The 18081-nt window shown below is 42.7% G+C and overlaps 1 protein-coding gene across 1 annotated transcript in view; it reads left to right on the top strand.

Moving 5' to 3' along the window:
* Positions 1-18081, top strand: part of PAPOLG (poly(A) polymerase gamma) — a 47224-nt gene that overhangs the window by 7087 nt on the left and 22056 nt on the right. The window contains exons 6-12 of the mRNA XM_074988493.1: positions 4418-4471; positions 10932-11043; positions 12448-12537; positions 16608-16746; positions 16867-16939; positions 17014-17134; positions 17605-17689. Coding sequence (XP_074844594.1) covers positions 4418-4471; positions 10932-11043; positions 12448-12537; positions 16608-16746; positions 16867-16939; positions 17014-17134; positions 17605-17689 — 674 coding nt within the window. The remainder of the gene's footprint in view (positions 1-4417; positions 4472-10931; positions 11044-12447; positions 12538-16607; positions 16747-16866; positions 16940-17013; positions 17135-17604; positions 17690-18081) is intronic.

The raw sequence follows: 18081 nt of genomic DNA, 5'->3' as shown, positions 1-18081 counted from the left end.
TGAATTAACTTACTCATGGTGCTTATCCCTATATCTGAGTGTTTCATAAGCATTAATCTTCACAAACTTTCTTTGATGTGAGGAAAGGTCTATTATCTGTTTCCTGGAGGGTGATCTGAGATGAAGATTCAGGTTAAGTTTCCACTAACTTTGTGTACCCAGTTTTTAGCCTCTGAAAAAGTATATCATAGGTGTTTAGCATTATATGGTACTTGACACATTCCAGTCACAGTTCCTGTTGATTTCACTTGCAGCTGAATGCTCAGCATTTCTGCAGAATCCAACCTAGGATCTAAAGTTGGTCATCCAGATAATGAGGAACTCACATTTAGTCACGGTTTTGGTTTTAAGTAGCTTAATCTAGGTAGTAGAAGCAGGGATAGACTCCAGTTATCCACAACCGTATTTAGCTGCTTTAACCAGAAAACAATCTTCCTCTGCCTACAGTCCCATGCAGTGTTCCCTCTTATGTTTTCATTCAGACACAGAACCAAACTTTGTGCACCATTAGTAGAAACACATGCTGCTGGCCGTAGGCACATAACTAATCAACTGGGCAGCATTTGAATGTCTCCTAGGTGGCTGCTTAATCATACATCTTACAGGGAATACTGTAGTCCTGTACAGAGGGGGTTGTAGTGGGTGCTAAAATGCCCCCTCCCTGACTGGGGATTACCTGGGCAGACAGTGGCAGCAGCACCCATAGGGGATCACCTCCCTACAGCCTTCTTCCCCAACCCAGCACTCGCCACATGGCATTTGCTGCCTCCTGGCCTGCTGAGCCCCACTGGGCAGCTGGAGGTCTCCCAGGCACTCATGGAGAAGCAGGGATCAGGAGGCTGAGAAGGAACGTTGCAGGGTGAGTGCTGGGAAGGGGTGAGGGAGGCCACAGGAAGGTGATCCTTTGTGGCTCTTTCCTGCTACCTGCCTGCCCCCAGCTGCTGGTAATCCTACCCCTCCTTTCTGGGCCAAATGGGGGAGGTGTTCTGAATAAGCTGGGACAGGGTAGAGGGGTCCTTGGGCTGGGTGGGAGGTGTCTGGACTGAGGTAGGGGACTGTTTGGGGGAGAAACTGGGGCCTTGTGGGGGAGGGGGTTCAGTCTGAGCTGGGGGCTCTTTGGGCTGAGTGGGGGTGGGGTGAGGGAAGCAGGCCCCGATGGGGAGCTGTGTGGGGGAGAGGAGCAGGGCCTGCTGTGTGAAGGGTGGTCCATATTTACAAAAAGTCATCCTCCCACCCCTCAAATTCCTGCACATAGGCCTGCACTGGTCCTGATGCTTGTATGTTACATGCTTCCAGCTTCTGTTGCATGAAGCAGAGGTCCTATAGGAACAGACTATTAGTATACATCCCCGCTTCCTGCTTGGCACAGGTCCATCCTATGCACTCTGGCAGGAGTCCTGAAGAAAGAACTAATTAAAACTGTAGCATTCTGAAGGCCCACAAGGGGGTCAAATTAAGGCTGATCAGGCAACCTTTAATTTTGGCACTTTTTCTGAATTTTAAATGCTTGATTTCTTTTTATTAAAAATTAAGGTTTCAATGCAGCTTAAACACCCCCCTCACGTTGTCTTATACTGAGGCCCAAGGGAACATCAGGACTGCAACCTTTAAACCTGCCCCACGGATGTTTCCCATTTGAACTGAGTAACTGGTAGTTTTAGTCCATAATGCTTATGGTAAACTGACCCATGGGAGGAGTAGAGACAGCAGTCTCCCCTCATGCTGTCCCCTGTAACACATAATATAGCCTAAAAGAAAGGCTCATGTGTAAATAGCTGCATTCATCTATGTAGCTGTTTTCTCCTCTCCCAAACATGTTATAGGCATGAAGCTTGCTGGTTCTCAGCTGTGTTCCTGGTGCATGTTCTGAGTGTGCTTGTTCTCAGCCCTCCACCCAGAGGAATGTGACTTCCTCAGATGACAGCTTGGGGGAGAGGGAGTGAAGGGAAGATCTGATAAGCCCCCTCCCTCACCCTAGATCTGAAAAGGGTCTAGACACCCTCAGAGGCAGGTATCTCCTACAGCCTAGCCTATATATGGGAAAGGAGAATGAGATTGACAAACACCCTGTTCCTGTAGTCTTGCCACCTACCTCCAAGTCATCCCTCACCTTGTCACTCCCACTCCTCATCCTGAGTTCCCAACCCTTCTCTACTGCCACCCATACCCACAGACCTTCCTTCCCTCCCAGGAAGCATTTCCACATTACATGATATTATTTTCAAAGATACACATTTTCTGGAGCTGGAAGGGACCTTAGGAGGTCATCTAGTCCAGTCCCCTGTTCTCTTTGCAGGACCAAGCACCATCCCTGACATCCATTTGCCCCAATCCCTAAATGGCCTCCTCAAGGATTAAACTCGCAACCCTGGGTTTAGCAGGCCAATGCTCAAACCACTGAGCTATCCCTTCTCCATAAAAAAAGAAGAAAATCAAACCAAGAACAGTTCCTCCCCTAAAGGGGCTTATCTGGGATGAAGTGTCTTCTCAATCTTCTGATGCACTCACAATTTCCCAAAACAAAAACTCCTTTGACAATGCATGTTTTTGGAAACCTGCTGACTCTTGTGCTTCTTTATCTATGCGTATGTTGTTGGTCAAACAGCCCAAGTCTACAGTCTGTGGGGATTTAGTAAAGAGAAGTCATGTCATATCAATTTATTAGACTTCTTTGAAGGTGTAAAGCATCTAGATGAAGACGATCCAGTAGATTTTGGAGTTGGACTTCCAGAAATTCTTGACAAGGTCCATCACTAAAGTCTCTCTAGCAAACTAAGCCTTCATGGGATAAGAAGGAAGGGCTACTCAAGGCTTTGTAACTGCTTACAAGAAAACCAAATTAAAACAGTCCATTTCTATAATGGAAACATGCAAACAATGGGGTCCCTCCAAAGACCTGTACTAGGACTTGTGAAATGAACACCTTTGTAGACAATACAAAAGTATTCAAGATAGTAGAGTCCAAAGTTGTCTGAGCAGCGTTTCAAAAGAACCTCACTTGACTGGATAACAACATGGCCTATGAGATGGAATGTTGCATGCAATATGTATGTAGCTGCCCACAGGCAATCTCAAACCTGGGACTTCTGGAGCTTAGTGCAGGCACTGCTACAGGTTAAGCTAAAGGCCTGTCAGTTTAGGCTGTAGAGGACACTTACTATTTGTCTATAAAGTGGTCTAGATACCACTACACAGGACAGTTAACCGCACGTAGGTGCGTGAGTTACAAGTATACCTTTTATAAATATCACCCCAAGTGCTTTGTAAAAGTGGTGTATAAACTAACTCTCTAGAAAGGGCCCTTGGAGTCATCATAGATAGTATTCTGGAAACATATATTCAATGTGTGATGGCCATCTAAAATAGCTGACAGCTATGAACATTTAGGAAAGAGATGATTAAACAGAAAATATCATCATGCCACTATAATTCCTGGTATGCCCCCACACTGAGTGTTGCATGCAGGGCTTTTTACCCCATCTTCCAAACACTGAAATTAACAAGAGCACAAAGAAGGACAACACGAATTAGTAGGGGCATAAACTAGATTCTATATGAAGAGGGTTTAAAAAAACAACCACCTGGAGACTGCTTGGTGTAGAAAACAGAAAACTAAGGGGAAAATGATAGAGGTTTATAAAAGTCATGAGTGGTGTGAAGAAAGTGAATAAGGAAGTGTTTACCCCTTCCAATGGCACCGGAGTCGCCCAGTGAGAGCAGGCAGGTTTAAAACATCAGGAAGTGCTGCTTTGTACGGTTAACCTGTGGTACTTGTTGTCATAGGATGTTGTGAAGGCCAAAAGTAGAACGCTGATCTAAAAAAAAAAAAAAAAAAGATGAGCTCAGGGTAGGTGTCAATGACTATTACATAAGATGGTCACAGATGAAACCCCATACACTGAGTATCCCTACACTTCCAGTTTCCAGAACCTGGACCTGGATGACGGGATGGATCACTTTAAGTTGCTCAGTTCTCCATTTCTTTTTGGTTGGTTGGCATAGGTAGAAGACTGGATATTGGGCTAGAAGGACTGCTGCTGTAGTTTAGCCATTCCTATGCTCGCATCTGAAACAAATTTCAAGGCAAGCCAAGTAATGCAAACTTTAGAGTACCAGAGAAGTCAAATAAAGCTGTTCTTGATGTTAACAATAGCTGAGCGTTAACTGCTGTCAGTTGCAATCTGTGTGATTACAATAGACAAATGTAAGCCTTTTTTTTTTTTTTTTTAAAAAGTAGACTTTCCACCTGGTATTGAATATATGTAAAAGTTAGTAACTTGTGTTACTATTTTAAAATATTGGTGAAATACTTTTCCAGCCTCAAGCCAGGGGCTAACAGAAGGTCAGGAGCTGGAACAGAAGACTTGCTTTTAAAAATGCAAAAACTATTTGAGGTTTTTCCCTTTCTGCTTTACAGGCAATAGAAGATGCCTATGTACCAGTTCTCAAGTTTGAGTTTGATGGTATTGAGGTAAGAAGTTAAGTTGAATGTCTAGTGAAATGCAGATTATTTTTTTCTTTGGAACTTGAATAATATAACACTAATTCTGGTCTCAACAGCAAAACAAATTGTTTTGTAAGATCATTCTTAGTACTGACAAGTCCAAGGGCTCATGTGTACAGCCTGACGGTTCAGATGACCCAGGGGAAGGGTGGGGGGCAAGAAACTGCAGCATGCAACAAAGTGGTGCCATGTAACTGCCACCCATGGACACTGCAGGTGCAACCTAAAAGGCACCTAGCTTTGGCTCAGACTATATTAATGAGTTAGTCAGAGGTATCCGTGTCAGTCTGTAACTGCTTTTTTAACGTGTTAGGTGCCTTTTAGGTCATGCCAGCAATGTCCACGTGGGGGAGTTGCAGCACAGCACTTTGCAACATGCTGCATTTCAGATAAGCCTCTCTGGGATGTCTACACAGCAAAGAAAAACCTGCAGCTGGCCTAAGGTCAGAGTCAGACTGCACAACTGTTGCACAGCTGTGTAAGCTTCTGGGCTTGGGTCTGAGCCCTGGGACTCTCCTTAACTCACAGGGTTTTAGAGCCCAGGCTCCAGCCCAGACCTTCACACAGCAATGAGAGCACTGCCCAAGCCTGAGTCAGCTAGCGCAAGCTAGGTGGACATGTCTACAGGGCATTTAGACATACCCTAAGGACTTGTCGCCACAGCCATCTACTTTGTGGCAAGCTGGGATATGAATCCAGACCACACTAGTTTGCTGCAGTCTCATGGACTGATGGTATGAACAGTGTTGATGCGCATTCTTTCAAAAAGGACTGGATCAAAGCATGTTAGACTGCTGAAGTATGTTAGCAGAGTTCTTGAACTTTTACCTCTAGTGTGGGCTAGAGCCACACCCCAGCTTGCCACAAACTAAGGACCTGTGCTACAAACGCCACATCTGAGGAAGCAGCGTCTTTGCCTACAAAAGCTTATGCTCCAATAGATCTGTTAGTCTATGACCTATAAAGTGCCACAGGGCTTCTTGATGTTTTCACATACACATTGTAACTACTAGCAAGTTACAGTCAGGCTTTCAGGTGGGCCACATCTTTCTCCATGTTGCATCACACTACACTTCAGTTAGAGCATGTCTACAGTCTTAGTGTGTGTATACTGGAAATGTAAATGGACCTATATTTGTCAATTGAAAGGTACTGAGGTAACTGCTGTGGTGGTAAATGTTCCCATAACCCTCTTTAGGTCAATGGGCCACGTGCTCAACAGAGACACTTCCACTGACCAAAGCAAATCCCATGTGTCAGCTGCCTGCTGGAAGCCTGGCTGCCTCACAGCCTTCCAGCAGGCTGTTCCCCCTCCCCACCCTGCCCCACATTTCTCAATAGGAATGGTGAGGCTGGGGGAACACAGGGCTTTTCAGCTCCCCACCAGATCTGGGCAGCCTTATGAATTTTCTGGGGGGGACCAGGAATGGGGTCCAGCAGGCAAGAGTTCTCTTCCCCAGCAGGGTCAAGCCACCTGGGGCTCCTGCAATGAAATTGGCACCAAACAGCTGATGTAAGTGGCACAGACACTGCACTAACTTAACTATATTAACAGAAGGCCTACTTTCTTGTGAAGGTGGAGTTATGATACCTGTATAGTAGGGCACACTCCTCCTGGAGAGCAAGGCTGTAATGTAGACACTGACATAAGTCAGCTAAAGTCGACCTAATTATGTAGACCTAACATTAGGACTTTCTGTGGTGGGGAGAGAGCCTGCAGGATTACAATAAGAGGCAGGGGTTTGGGTTATGCATGTTCCTACTCAGTGACCCACCCATTTCTCCTCCCTACCACCCATGCATTGCAATGACTAGAGTAAAAGTGGTGAGACCTTCAAGGAGGAATGCATTGCACTAATGAAGCAAAACAGACTTGCTACCTTTTCATAACAGGGTTTTTATAAATTACACCCATTGGCAGCTTGTGACCCTTGAAGGAAACTTAATACACATTTTCTTGAGAACTCAAAATATGTTCACTGACTCTTTAGATGAAGTGTTTGAATTAGCTCTTGCTGTAGTGATAGAGCATATTTCAGGAAGCCAGTTCTGTGGAGTAGCTGTTATGTGAACCAGGTGTGTGTTGAGCAGTTTGGCCCTTGCTGACTAGTTGCTATATTCCAGCAAAAGGAGGTAAGGGGCTTATTCGCTCCAGTCTGCCAGAGCACAATTTTTGTCTCCAGAAACTCCCCCTAAGCAAAGGAAGGTGGCAATCTAAGTGCAAAAGCTGCTTCTCTTCTACCAGGTGGTTACCCTGAGAGAGACAAATCTGGGAACTAGTAACCACTTGTAGTTCTGAATCTCAGACCCAGGTTACTGGAATCAGCTGGCAAATTTTCCTATTAAGGACTAAAATTAATTTGGGAATAGGTGCAAGCAAATTCCAGCAACTCTCGCTCTCTTTACTGGGGCTGTGCAGAGGGAGCCATGTGAACTGGTCAAATAATCAGCTGGGCAGAACAATAAACAGGTAGTTGTGTGTAAAAAAAAATTTGGTTAAGCAGGGGGAGAGTCCCAGGTGGCTGACATGAAAGTTTGAAGAGCAAAGGGTGAGGCAGTGGTGGTAAGGAATGTCTAAAAGTTCCTCATTGAAGTCCTGGTTCACTGTTATCTGTCAGAGGTAAGTACAGTGGGTGTTTTGAGGATGAGGCTGGTGTTTGATATTTGTTCTGATTTAATATATCACCAGAAAGTCTTGGCACTGTATATGGGTGAAGATTTTTAAGCCTTCACAAAAGTAGTTTATTGCTTACAATCACATTTCAGCCATCTAAATATTAAATATACATAAACACAAGTTATGAAATGAGTGTTTCAGAAAGCATCAGTAACAATTGAGGCTTCTTGGAATCACTCCTGTTTTGGATCACTATCTAAACAAAATCATGTGGTTTGGGGATTAAGCACTGTTTTCATTATAAACAGGTCAGATTGCCACTTCCCCAAAAATGACTTCAATTACTCTATTGCTTTAAGGCAGGAGTAAGCAATCTTTACTTCAGGCCCAACTTTTCATTCCTGCAATTAGCAGCTCTTGCCAACTCCCCACCAAAAGCTGTCTAATGTAATCCAAACAGACACATTTTGTCTATGTTCACATGAACTAATGAGTACAACTATATTATAACAAAGAGGAAGACAAAGGACCAGGTAGATCCGCTGCTCAGAGAGGAGGGAGAAACAATATCAGAAAACTTGGAAATGGCAGAGGTGCTTAATGATTTCTTTGTTTCGGTCTTCACCAAGAAGTCCAACAAAAGAATACCTTACCTAGTGAATGGTGGTGGGAAAGGGGTATGTTTAGATGATAACATTTAAAAAAAGTTAAAAATGACTCAGCTGTCTGCAAGTCACCAGGGCCTGATGAAATGCATCCCAGAATACTCAAGGAGCTGAAGTAGGAGCTATCTAAACCTTTAGCTATCATCTTTGAAAAGTCCTGGAAGTCAGAGGAGATTCCAGAAGACTGGAAAAGGGCAAGTACAGTGCCCATCTATAAAAAGGGGAATAAGAGCAACCCAGGGAATTACGGACCAGTTTAATTTCTGTGCCCAGAAAGATAATGGAGCAAGTAATTAAGGAATTGATCTGCAAACATCTGGAAGAAACTAAAGTGATAGCTAAGAGCCAGCATGGATTTGTAAAGAACAAATTGTGCCAAACCAATCTGATAGCTTTCTTTGCTAGGATAACAAGCCTTGTGGATAAGGGAGAAGTAGTGGATGTGATATACCTAAACTTTACTAAAGTGTTTGATATGATCTCTTATGTTCTTCTCATCAATAAACTGGGTAAATACAACTTAAATGGATCTACTTTAAAGTGAGTGCATAACTGGCTGGATAACCCTTCTCAGAGGGTAATTAACAATTTACAATCATGCTGAAAGTACATACCAAGTGAGGTTTTGCAGACTTCAACTGTCTAGCTATTGGCATAGAAAGCATACTTAGTAAGCTTGCAGATGATACCAAGCTGGCAGGAGCTGCAGCTGCTTTGGAGGATAGGCACATAATTCAAAATCTGGACAAACAGGAGAAATGGTCTGAGTAAATAGGAGGAAGTTTAATAAGGACAAATGCAAAGTACTCCACTTAGTGGCTGTGTCTACACGAGCACCCTCCTTTCAAAAGGGGGATGCTAATGAAACACACTGGGATATGCTAATAAGATGCTGCAACGAATAGGTTATAGGAATAAGGAGATTTTGAAATGTGCAGGGTCCTTCTGAAAAGGACTCCATGTAGGTGAGCCATGCATGATCAGCAGATAGGAATAAGGGGATTTCAAAGTTGGCAGGGTCCTTTCAAAAAGGGCCCCCATCTGGACTAGCCATGCAGGAGTGAAAAGCAGCAATTACGAAGTGCTGTGGCCAGTAACATTCTAATAAGACACTGAATATGCGTTTTGGCACCTCATTAGTATTCTCCCAAATGGCCATTATGCTATTTTGAAGATTTCTCCAAATGTAGATGTAGCCAATGAGTCGTCATTCTGCTCTACTCTGCACAGATTAGGCTTCAGCTGGATTGTGTCCAGTTTTGGGCACCATGTTTCAAGAGGGAAGTGGAGAAATTGGAGAAGGTCTAGCGAAGATCAACAAGAATGATTTAAGGGTCTAGAGAACATTTGCTATGAGGCAGACAAAAAATTGGGCTGCTTTAGTTTAGAAAGAAGACTTAGAGGGACATGATAGTGGTTTATAAGTACCTAAGAGTGTTACGGGGGGAGGGAGAAATTGTTCTCCTTGGCCTCTAAGTATAGGACAAGAAATAATGGGCATAAACTGCAGTAAGGAAGATTTAGGTTGGGCATTAGGAAAAACTTCCGAATTACAGGGTGGTTAAACACTGGAATTAAATTGCCTAGGGAGGTTTTGGAATCTCCATCATTGGAGGTATTTAAGAGCAGATAGACACTTATTGGGGATGGTCTAGATGGTACTTGGTCCTGCTGTGAGGGCAGGGGACTGGACTTGACCTCTTGAGGTCCCTTCCAATCTAATGTTCTGTTTTTCTATGGAGGAGAAAAAGCAACTTTGGGCACGTGTAAGAAAAATGTATGTGAAAAGTAAACTTTATTAACTGTTATATACATGTGAACACACACACATAAAAATAGGAACATATTTCAACATTTTTAACAATCTGGATGAGCCTGACACCCAGCAGCTGATCATGCTGTGCCCCGGTTGTGAAATTTCATGCCTTCTGGGCCCACCTCCCACTTTGTGCTGTACCCCTGCCTTAATGTTTTGGCAAGTTATAATACATAGAGCAGCACACTTACACTTGTAGTCAGATACCTTGTAGAAAAACACAACAGTTGGCAGATTGGTACAGTGTTGCTGACGTGGCTAAATCAAAAAGTAAAAAATCAGACTAGGGGAGGAAGAAACAGTACTAAGAAGCATCTGGTAATTGTTCCTTTTTTAAAAAAAAAAAAAGGGGTGGGGGGGGGGGGCAAGGGGGCAGAAGTTCCTGGCCTGAGTTACGGATATTTTTTTCACATAATGAAAAAATACAGCAGTACTGGAACAATTTCAAGACCCACATGCTTCAGTCTTACTGTTACTTGGCACCACTTAATGGTTTAACTTTAAGCTAGCCTTGCATTTCCCTGATTTCAGTTGTGCTGGTCTACTTCTGAAGACTTGTGTGTGTCACGTTCACTGTTCCTGCATGCACGGATCAGCGCCACAAACACCCTGACCATCACGCATATGCTGGGTCTCGGTGGGGGTGAGGGTAGCATGAGGGTGCTATTGTGGTTCTGCGTCACTCAAGGATTCTCAGACATAGTGGGAAGGTTCTGCTTTGGAGACTTGAAGCTTTAACAGGCTGTGGAATCTGGTCCTGAATCTTTACTATGAAATATGAACTGTAATGCTGACTTGTGTGTGTTCAAAGATTATGCTTTTTGTTAAAAGACAAGTTTTTGTAGAACATGCGGGATGAATGTAGCCTCAATATCACAGAAACCAATTAGTCCAGAAAGAAAACAAGCCAGCCTTTAGAGAAGTATAGCAGTGTTGGCTCAATCCTTAAAGAAAGGAGTTGATGTCTTGCATAGTAAAGTTCAATTTTTTTTGTCAATTTGAGAATTTCTACTTTTTTAAAAATGTTTCTTTTGAAACTTAAATTCTAGGCAAAAGGGCCCTTTTTCCTTTGGGGGAGAAGGGTGAAATTTATTTTTTCTGTCAAAAGAAAAAATATGAAATCCCAGATGAAGCAAATGTTTCCACCCTCAAAAAATGTACCTCATGACAGTTTCAATATGTTTTCTTAATTCTATCTGATTCCCTAAATCTTAATGTCTGAACTCTCCAGATGTGCCTAGTGTAGCATTCTATTAGGAGAACTTAAAACTGTTACTTCAGCTTACTTACCTATTGCTGAAAAGAATGTGCTTTAAATTTTTCTCCAAGATTGATCTTGTGTTTGCAAGGCTGGCTGTACAGACTATTTCTGATAACTTGGATCTTCGAGATGATTCACGGCTAAGAAGCCTGGATATAAGATGTATACGCAGCTTAAATGGTAATGTCTGTTTTGATCTTAAATCTGGTAACTATTATTCCTGTGGGATAAGACATCTTTGTAAAATTTTGAATTGTAATTATTTTGTTTATAAATTACATACTCCTTTGTACTCCTGTGTGGAGAATTAGCCACTAGTTGGATCATTCAGCTTACCAACACCCAGTAGCCTCCTGCCTTTCCCCACTGCCTCTGGCTGGGGTGGAAGTCAGGGAAAGCTCAAGATCCTATAGTTCCAGGATCTGGCCAGGAGGAGCCAAGCCCTGCAATGTGCCAAAACCGCACACAGCGCTGGCATGTGGAAGTTTCTCCACACCTGCACTAAGCTCTCTAACAGGTGGGAAGCACTTCCAGCCTGTTTGCACCCCAGCCTCCTGGGTTCCACAGCAGCCTGCAGGTGTAGCACCTTCTTAAGTTTCCCACCCTAGGTTCTGTCCCCAGGGCATAAGACGCTTCTCTGTCCCTTCTGCACCCTCTCCTGCTGAGCCACCTCTCTGACCAGCTTCACTGAAGTTCCTACAGACAGATTCAGAGCCCTGGAGCAGAGCACAGCGCATCCTTAGGGCTTAACACCTTTCTGCCCACACTTAGCCGGGGAACAGGAGGTGGCTCTTCTATGCTGGTGGCCAGCAGCAGCTTGGAGACATTCTCTGCCTTTCAACACTGTGCAGGCAGCAGGGGCCAAACTGCTCTCAGTCACAAGGGAATGGGATGAGAGGGAAGAGATGACCTCTGAAATACACAGGCCAGGTCATCCTAACACTTCACCCACACCCCTACCTCCCTGCGGCAGATAGCAACTCCTGTCGAGGTTGTTCCCCACTCTAGCACTGAGTGCAGAAGGTGAGGGCCAGCAACAGATATTTTAAAAAAATCTTGTGCTTCTACAGGCTTCTGCTTACAAGATTCCCAAGATCAGATTCCCTGACCTTGGGAGGTAGCTGCCACCACCCAAGTGAAAACTCCTTTTTGGAACCCAGGAAGACACACTTGCAATGTCTTCCTGTGGGGTAACGCCAGACTCTTAACCCCCTTTTATGAGAGAGCTTGAAAACCAACTGCTATCTTTGATAGCTTACCCTCTCAGTTGTCATACATATGCCTATACATAGAACCTCCTCTAGGACACAGGTATCCAAATCATAGTCTTAAAGATGATTTTTACTAACAAAACAAAGGAGATATACTCTCAGTATATTTCTTGCTAGGTATTACACAGAAACTAAAGGTAGATTTAAAACAGAATTACTTCACTGGGATTCTGTTTTAGTGTACCGTGCAGTACATCAGCCAGTCTGAGAAATCCTTCGTATGTCTGTTATGCAATGCTTACTTTCACCAAGGCAAAAAGTGGTCAGCTAGTAAAACCTGAGCATTAAACTGCAATTTAAATCTTGCTTCTAGGTTGCAGAGTTACTGATGAAATTCTGCATTTAGTGCCAAACAAGGAGAACTTCAGGCTAACTCTTAGAGCAATTAAACTGTGGGCAAAACGTGAGTAAAACATTCATTCTTGATCTACCAAGAAGCTTAATTGGCCTTAAAAAGGTCACGAAAAGTCGAGATAGCTAAAGGCTGAGAATAACATGTCTAGCCACCTGAGATATGACATGATATAACCTAGAAATCTTTTAAAATGCCAAACTGGCTGTGTATGTGATCCTGAATAAGAATGTCTTTAGAATGGGTCCTGCTGTGAGGGCAGGGGACTGGACTTGACCTCTTGAGGTCCCTTCCAATCTATTGTTCTATTTTTCTTTAGACCTCTTCAGAATGTCTGAACAAAATTTACTTTTGAAATATAGTAAACATTCATAAAGTATTAAGCAGTCATGATGGTAGGTAAATAGTTGTGTGTGAGGTGAAGCTAATGTCTTACTGGGGGGTCAAAGTAGCTTAAATATATACACATGCTTTGTCATGTGAACTGCTGAATGCCGCCTTTTCATATAATCCTCTACTTTTCTATGTCTATTTGCACAGCAGATTATATAAACTTAACTAACATTCTCCTTTGAGTGTCATCTGTACAGTTTCACTCGTGGGTTGTGCCAACCAGTGAACTTTGGACAATGGCATTTTCTGCTTAGAATGCTGCTATGCCCACGCTGTGCACTCTGACGCTTTGGCAGCAAATGCTGCCTGAGTCCCCATCCAATTGCAGCAGACGGATGTATACGGACTTCTCTGGATCTCTGAATTCCGTCTTTCTTGCTAAGCGCCTTGGTGGGCGTAGGCATTTCTTTTTTTTTTTTTTTTAAGATTAACTAAAGTTAATAGTGTTAGATTAGATCTTAGGACAGTTCAGGTGACTTAGTACAGGTATCCCTGGGAGATCTGAAGATGAAGCAGCGTGGCTTTAGAGACGACATGCTGTGCAGTCAGACACCCATGCTAGAAATCTTAAATGCTTGGGGAAAAGAATTCCCCTTCATCTTCTACTATAGGGCATTCTTTCTCCAAGCTGGAAAGAGACCAAACAAACTCTAAACCCTCTTATTGCAGAGGCTTTGAGTGCCATCCTTCTAGGATTACAGGTGTTGAAGAGATGTGAAGATAGGGATGTGGGGGTTCAGAGTACTTCTGGATTCAAAACTAGGATGGTGAAAGTGCCTCAGCACCAAGCTCCAGTTCCAAATGGTCTATTTAGTGATGACAGCCACGTTTCCTAGTCCTATTGATGCAAATCTATATTTTCACATACTTTTTTTTTTGTTTTTTTTTAAATAAAGGTATTTTGCATTGTCAGAAATCCAGTTCCTCCATGATTATCTAAATTTGATATTAATAGATTTTGGCCCCCTGATTTCAAAAGCCCCTTCTTCCCATCTGGTTTTGGGAAGAAGGGGCTTTCAAAATGACCCCCTGATTTCAAAAGGCCCCCGGCTACCCAGGCAGCATGTGTTTCAAAACCAGAAGTTTTGAAGTGTGAGTGGCTGCAATTATGCTAATGAGGCACGGCATATTCATGGCAGAACGTTATTAGCATATTCTGAAGTGCCACGTTACCATAGCCCTTCCAAAAGGAGGGGCTAGTGTGGCCACAGCCTTTGTCTCCATTTAGACATCTCTTAAACTTTTTTCATCTCTCCATAAATAGAGCCTTTTAGAATAGCACCCTCTTCCATCAGAACAGGGATTCACACGTGTCATAGCACCACAACTACTTTGACAACAAATTAGCACCTGAAGCCAGGGATGGGGCCAAGCCCTAGGGCTCAGCCCCAGGTTAGGGCCTGTAACTTGAGCCCTTCCACCCAGGGCTGCATCCTGAGGGCTCACGCTTTGACCCCAGTCCCCAGCTGGTTCTGAGAACCCCTTAAGAAGGTGGTGTTCCGGTCCTGACCCACAGTGTGAGAACTGCTAAGCTAGAAGATGATTAATTGTAGGCCTTGATGGCTTTTAACAACTCTTTGTAAGGCAAGGTGGTACTTAAGCCTCAAAGGATTTTTTATCATACACACATGGATTGGTTAGCATGAAAATCAGTTGTGTCCACTCCATGCTAAGTGTATCTGGATTGCATTATTTAAATGAACATAGATCCTTATTTTACTACCTAACCATGACTGAGGAGTTTAGGACTTCTACCTTCCACAAAGTATTTTAGGTCTGAGATCCTTATTGAAAGATTAGAGCTGCAACTTAAGGGTTCAGTTCACATTTTCACTACACTTAAGTTTAGCCACTAGATCTGATGCTCAGCCTGGTAGGGCAGGGTTTCAATTTCTATCCAATTAGGATATTGTGACATATTACTTGTGCAAACTATCCAAGTGGAAATATGCAGAGGACATTCAACGAAGAAATTAAAGTAAATTCACGATTCTGTTGTTCCAAAAGGACTCTGCGTACTTGTGTTCTCCACCCAAATTCCTCTTTTGTGGAGTTCAAACTAAGTAAAAGTACTGTACTCTGCCCTAATTGTGGAAGGAACAGAGCAGGTGTGCACAAGGCTGTGCTCACTTTTATAGCTACATGCTTGAGTGCTGAGGGCACTAGTAGAAGGGGGAAGGTGAACTACTGAAAGTTCCATCCAATGGTTCATTGTGAAAGTGAATACGCAGAGCTGATCTCAAACTGGGTCACAAGTAGATGACTTATGTATCTCTCTCTCTCTCTCACGTAAGTGCCTCCAGGATCAATTTTGTGTAGCTTGAAATAAATTGCAACTTGAGGAGTCATAAACTGGATGTTAAATGGATGACTCTACTGACATGAACAGAATTAATCTTGTCTGGCTAATGTTTAAATGGATGATGACCCAAAAAGTCTTGCTGTTCTAGATGTGTTGCTGCTTTAATAGCAAGGGCTACTCTTTATCCACCCCCAACGGGGAAAATAATCATGAAGTGTTCTCAGATCTGGTTTTCATTTTTGAATTAAAACTCTAATTACTAGCCTGTGATCTAGGTTGGTCTGAAATACAAGATGCTGAGTCTACACTACCACCTCCTTGAAGGGAGAATGGTAAGCAGGGTGTTGGGAGTTCATGAATGAAGTGCTGCGCTGCATACGCAGCACATCATTAAGCAAATTTCCCCCTGCCCCCGTGTCTAGCCATGGCTCACCTGCTAATACTTTGAAGTACCCTGGGCACTCTGAAGTACTGGCAGATGAGCTGCGGCTAGACACGAGCTGGTACTTTGAAGTTGCTTGAGGGAGTGTGGGGGGGAGAATTTGCTTAATGACGTGCTACATATGCAGCACAGCACTTCATTAATGAACTCCCCACACTCTACTTACCATGTTCCCTTTGAAGGAGGGTGGTAGTGTAGACAAGCCCTAGGATTGAAAAGCTTGTAGCTAATCATGTGCAACAGACAGTATGGGAACTTGAGAAACCTCTTTGCAATTTTTTCCCCCATCTCAATCTCCCTTTGTGGGAGGAATCTACTGATCCAAAACTGGTGAAGCTTTCACAAAATTTCATGGGGAAAAAATATTGTTACCAAGCCTTTATCAAAACAAAGCTCTGGGTGTTGAGCAGGACCTGGATTGGCTTGAAATCCCTATGAAGCCAGGGAGATGAGTTGCTAAACTCGCTACAAGTACTTTCTTTCCTCGGTCCAGCTGGAATCTGAGCAAGTCTGAAGGGGGAAAAAGCTGAAAAATGCTCATTGGCTAAAGATGCTGTCTTCCCTTTCACATGTAGATTTTGCTCAATCTTTATGTAATCAGATTCAGGTCCATCAACTCACAAGCCTTGAATGAGCAGGGATGGTGCTTAGAACAAATTTTGAAAGGCTTCCCTCTGTACCTGCCCAGGAAAGTGCAGGAATCAGTGCAAAACACAGAGCCAAAGAGCACTCTTGTTGGTCTGCATAATTGCAAGTATGTATGGGGTCTGCAGTTTCCCTTAGTGTGAAAAATGGGGAATTGGAATTAATCTTTTTTTTTTGGCTTATAACTGGAAATACTTAGATGTGATACAACTAAGTATAAACTGTAAAGGTTGGGTTGTAACCAGTTTTGTTTAATCTTGCCTAGAGCCCAAAGTTTGGAAGGAAACCTTCTTGCACACTGAAAGAATAAAGGCTAACTTCACAACTTATCTGTTCTAGGACGTGGTATTTATTCAAATGTACTGGGATTTCTTGGTGGTGTTTCCTGGGCAATGTTGGTAGCAAGAACGTGTCAGCTCTATCCAAATGCATTGGCATCTACTCTTGTTCACAAATTCTTCCTAATTTTTTCAAAATGGTAAGTATAAATACTTCCTGTAGGAGTGGCTAAGTTGTCCCCATTTTATGTAATTTTAAAGAAAACTTACTTATATTGACAAAGCTATACATGATAGTCATTCTTTTGTCTCTTGCACAGGGAATGGCCAAATCCTGTGTTGCTCAAACAACCTGAAGATAGCAATCTAAATTTGCCTGTCTGGGACCCTAGGGTATGTAGGTGGTGTATCTTACTTAATTTATAATCAGTTTAAACGCTCTAACTGGAACTCCTCTAATGTCACAGGTAAACCCATCTGACAGATATCATCTAATGCCCATAATCACACCAGCCTATCCACAGCAGAATTCTACATATAATGTTTCTACTTCAACACGAGCAGTTATGGTAGAGGAATTCAAGCAAGGTAAATCACTTCAAATCTCTCTGCCTTTTACATATATTTTTAAAAAGACATAGTAATTAGATGCTAAGGAAAAGTATGCTCAGTCTTATCCCTGAGTTTAAAACAAATTTGTTAACCAATTATATGCTCTTGGGACCAATCCTACCCTACCATCAGGATGGAGCCGATGATCAAAGTCTCTTCTGTTTCTCGCTTCTAGGAATCCATCTGGGCTAGCATAGTAATGCAAGTGGTCAATTTTCCAAAGTGTATAGAGATGATTGTAGGTCTCTGCAAGGGGGCATGCCTGCCTTTTTTTCTGTTCTTCAGTTAACCATGCAGGGTGATAATTGCTAGCTTTCGTATTCTTTTCATACAAGGATATCAAAGATGTGATAACTAAGAGTTGGGTAGAAATTTAATATGCTTACCTCTTCAGATTAATGGACTACAAAAATTATAATATAGCAGACTTGTTTTTTTCAACACAGGTCTTGCTGTCACAGATGAAATCCTCCAAGGAAAATCAGACTGGCCAAAACTCCTTGAACCACCAAACTTTTTTCAGAAGTACAAGTATGTGTGAAATTCATTTAAGTGTTTGAAATATTGAACTACAATGCAATTGGAATATTTTTTTTGCTCTTAATGATTTTCCCAGTTGGTATGACTATTGTAGTTGTTGTTTTGGCTATACGGACTTCATTTTCTTCCATCCCTGTTCTAGCCAGTGAATGAGAATGAAGTATATGTGAAATGTAGACTGCTCTTTATCAAGAGAATCTTTTACTTTTGTACTCATGGAAAATGCTTTCACTACTTCCTAATGTTGCTTAAAATAGTTTGAAGAAAGAGTTGGAGGAGGCTCATTTCCACTTAAGTTGAAATTGCTGAACTCTTACATTAAATATATCCTAAACATATCAAACACTACTTAGTTCACGCATGGAGTATAACTGCTAGCCTAT

This window comes from Carettochelys insculpta, chromosome 3 (genome assembly GCF_033958435.1).
Source record: "Carettochelys insculpta isolate YL-2023 chromosome 3, ASM3395843v1, whole genome shotgun sequence".
Lineage (NCBI taxonomy): Eukaryota > Metazoa > Chordata > Testudines > Carettochelyidae > Carettochelys > Carettochelys insculpta.
Note: the sequence above shows the minus strand (reverse complement) of the source record. Positions and strands in the feature narration are given on the sequence as shown.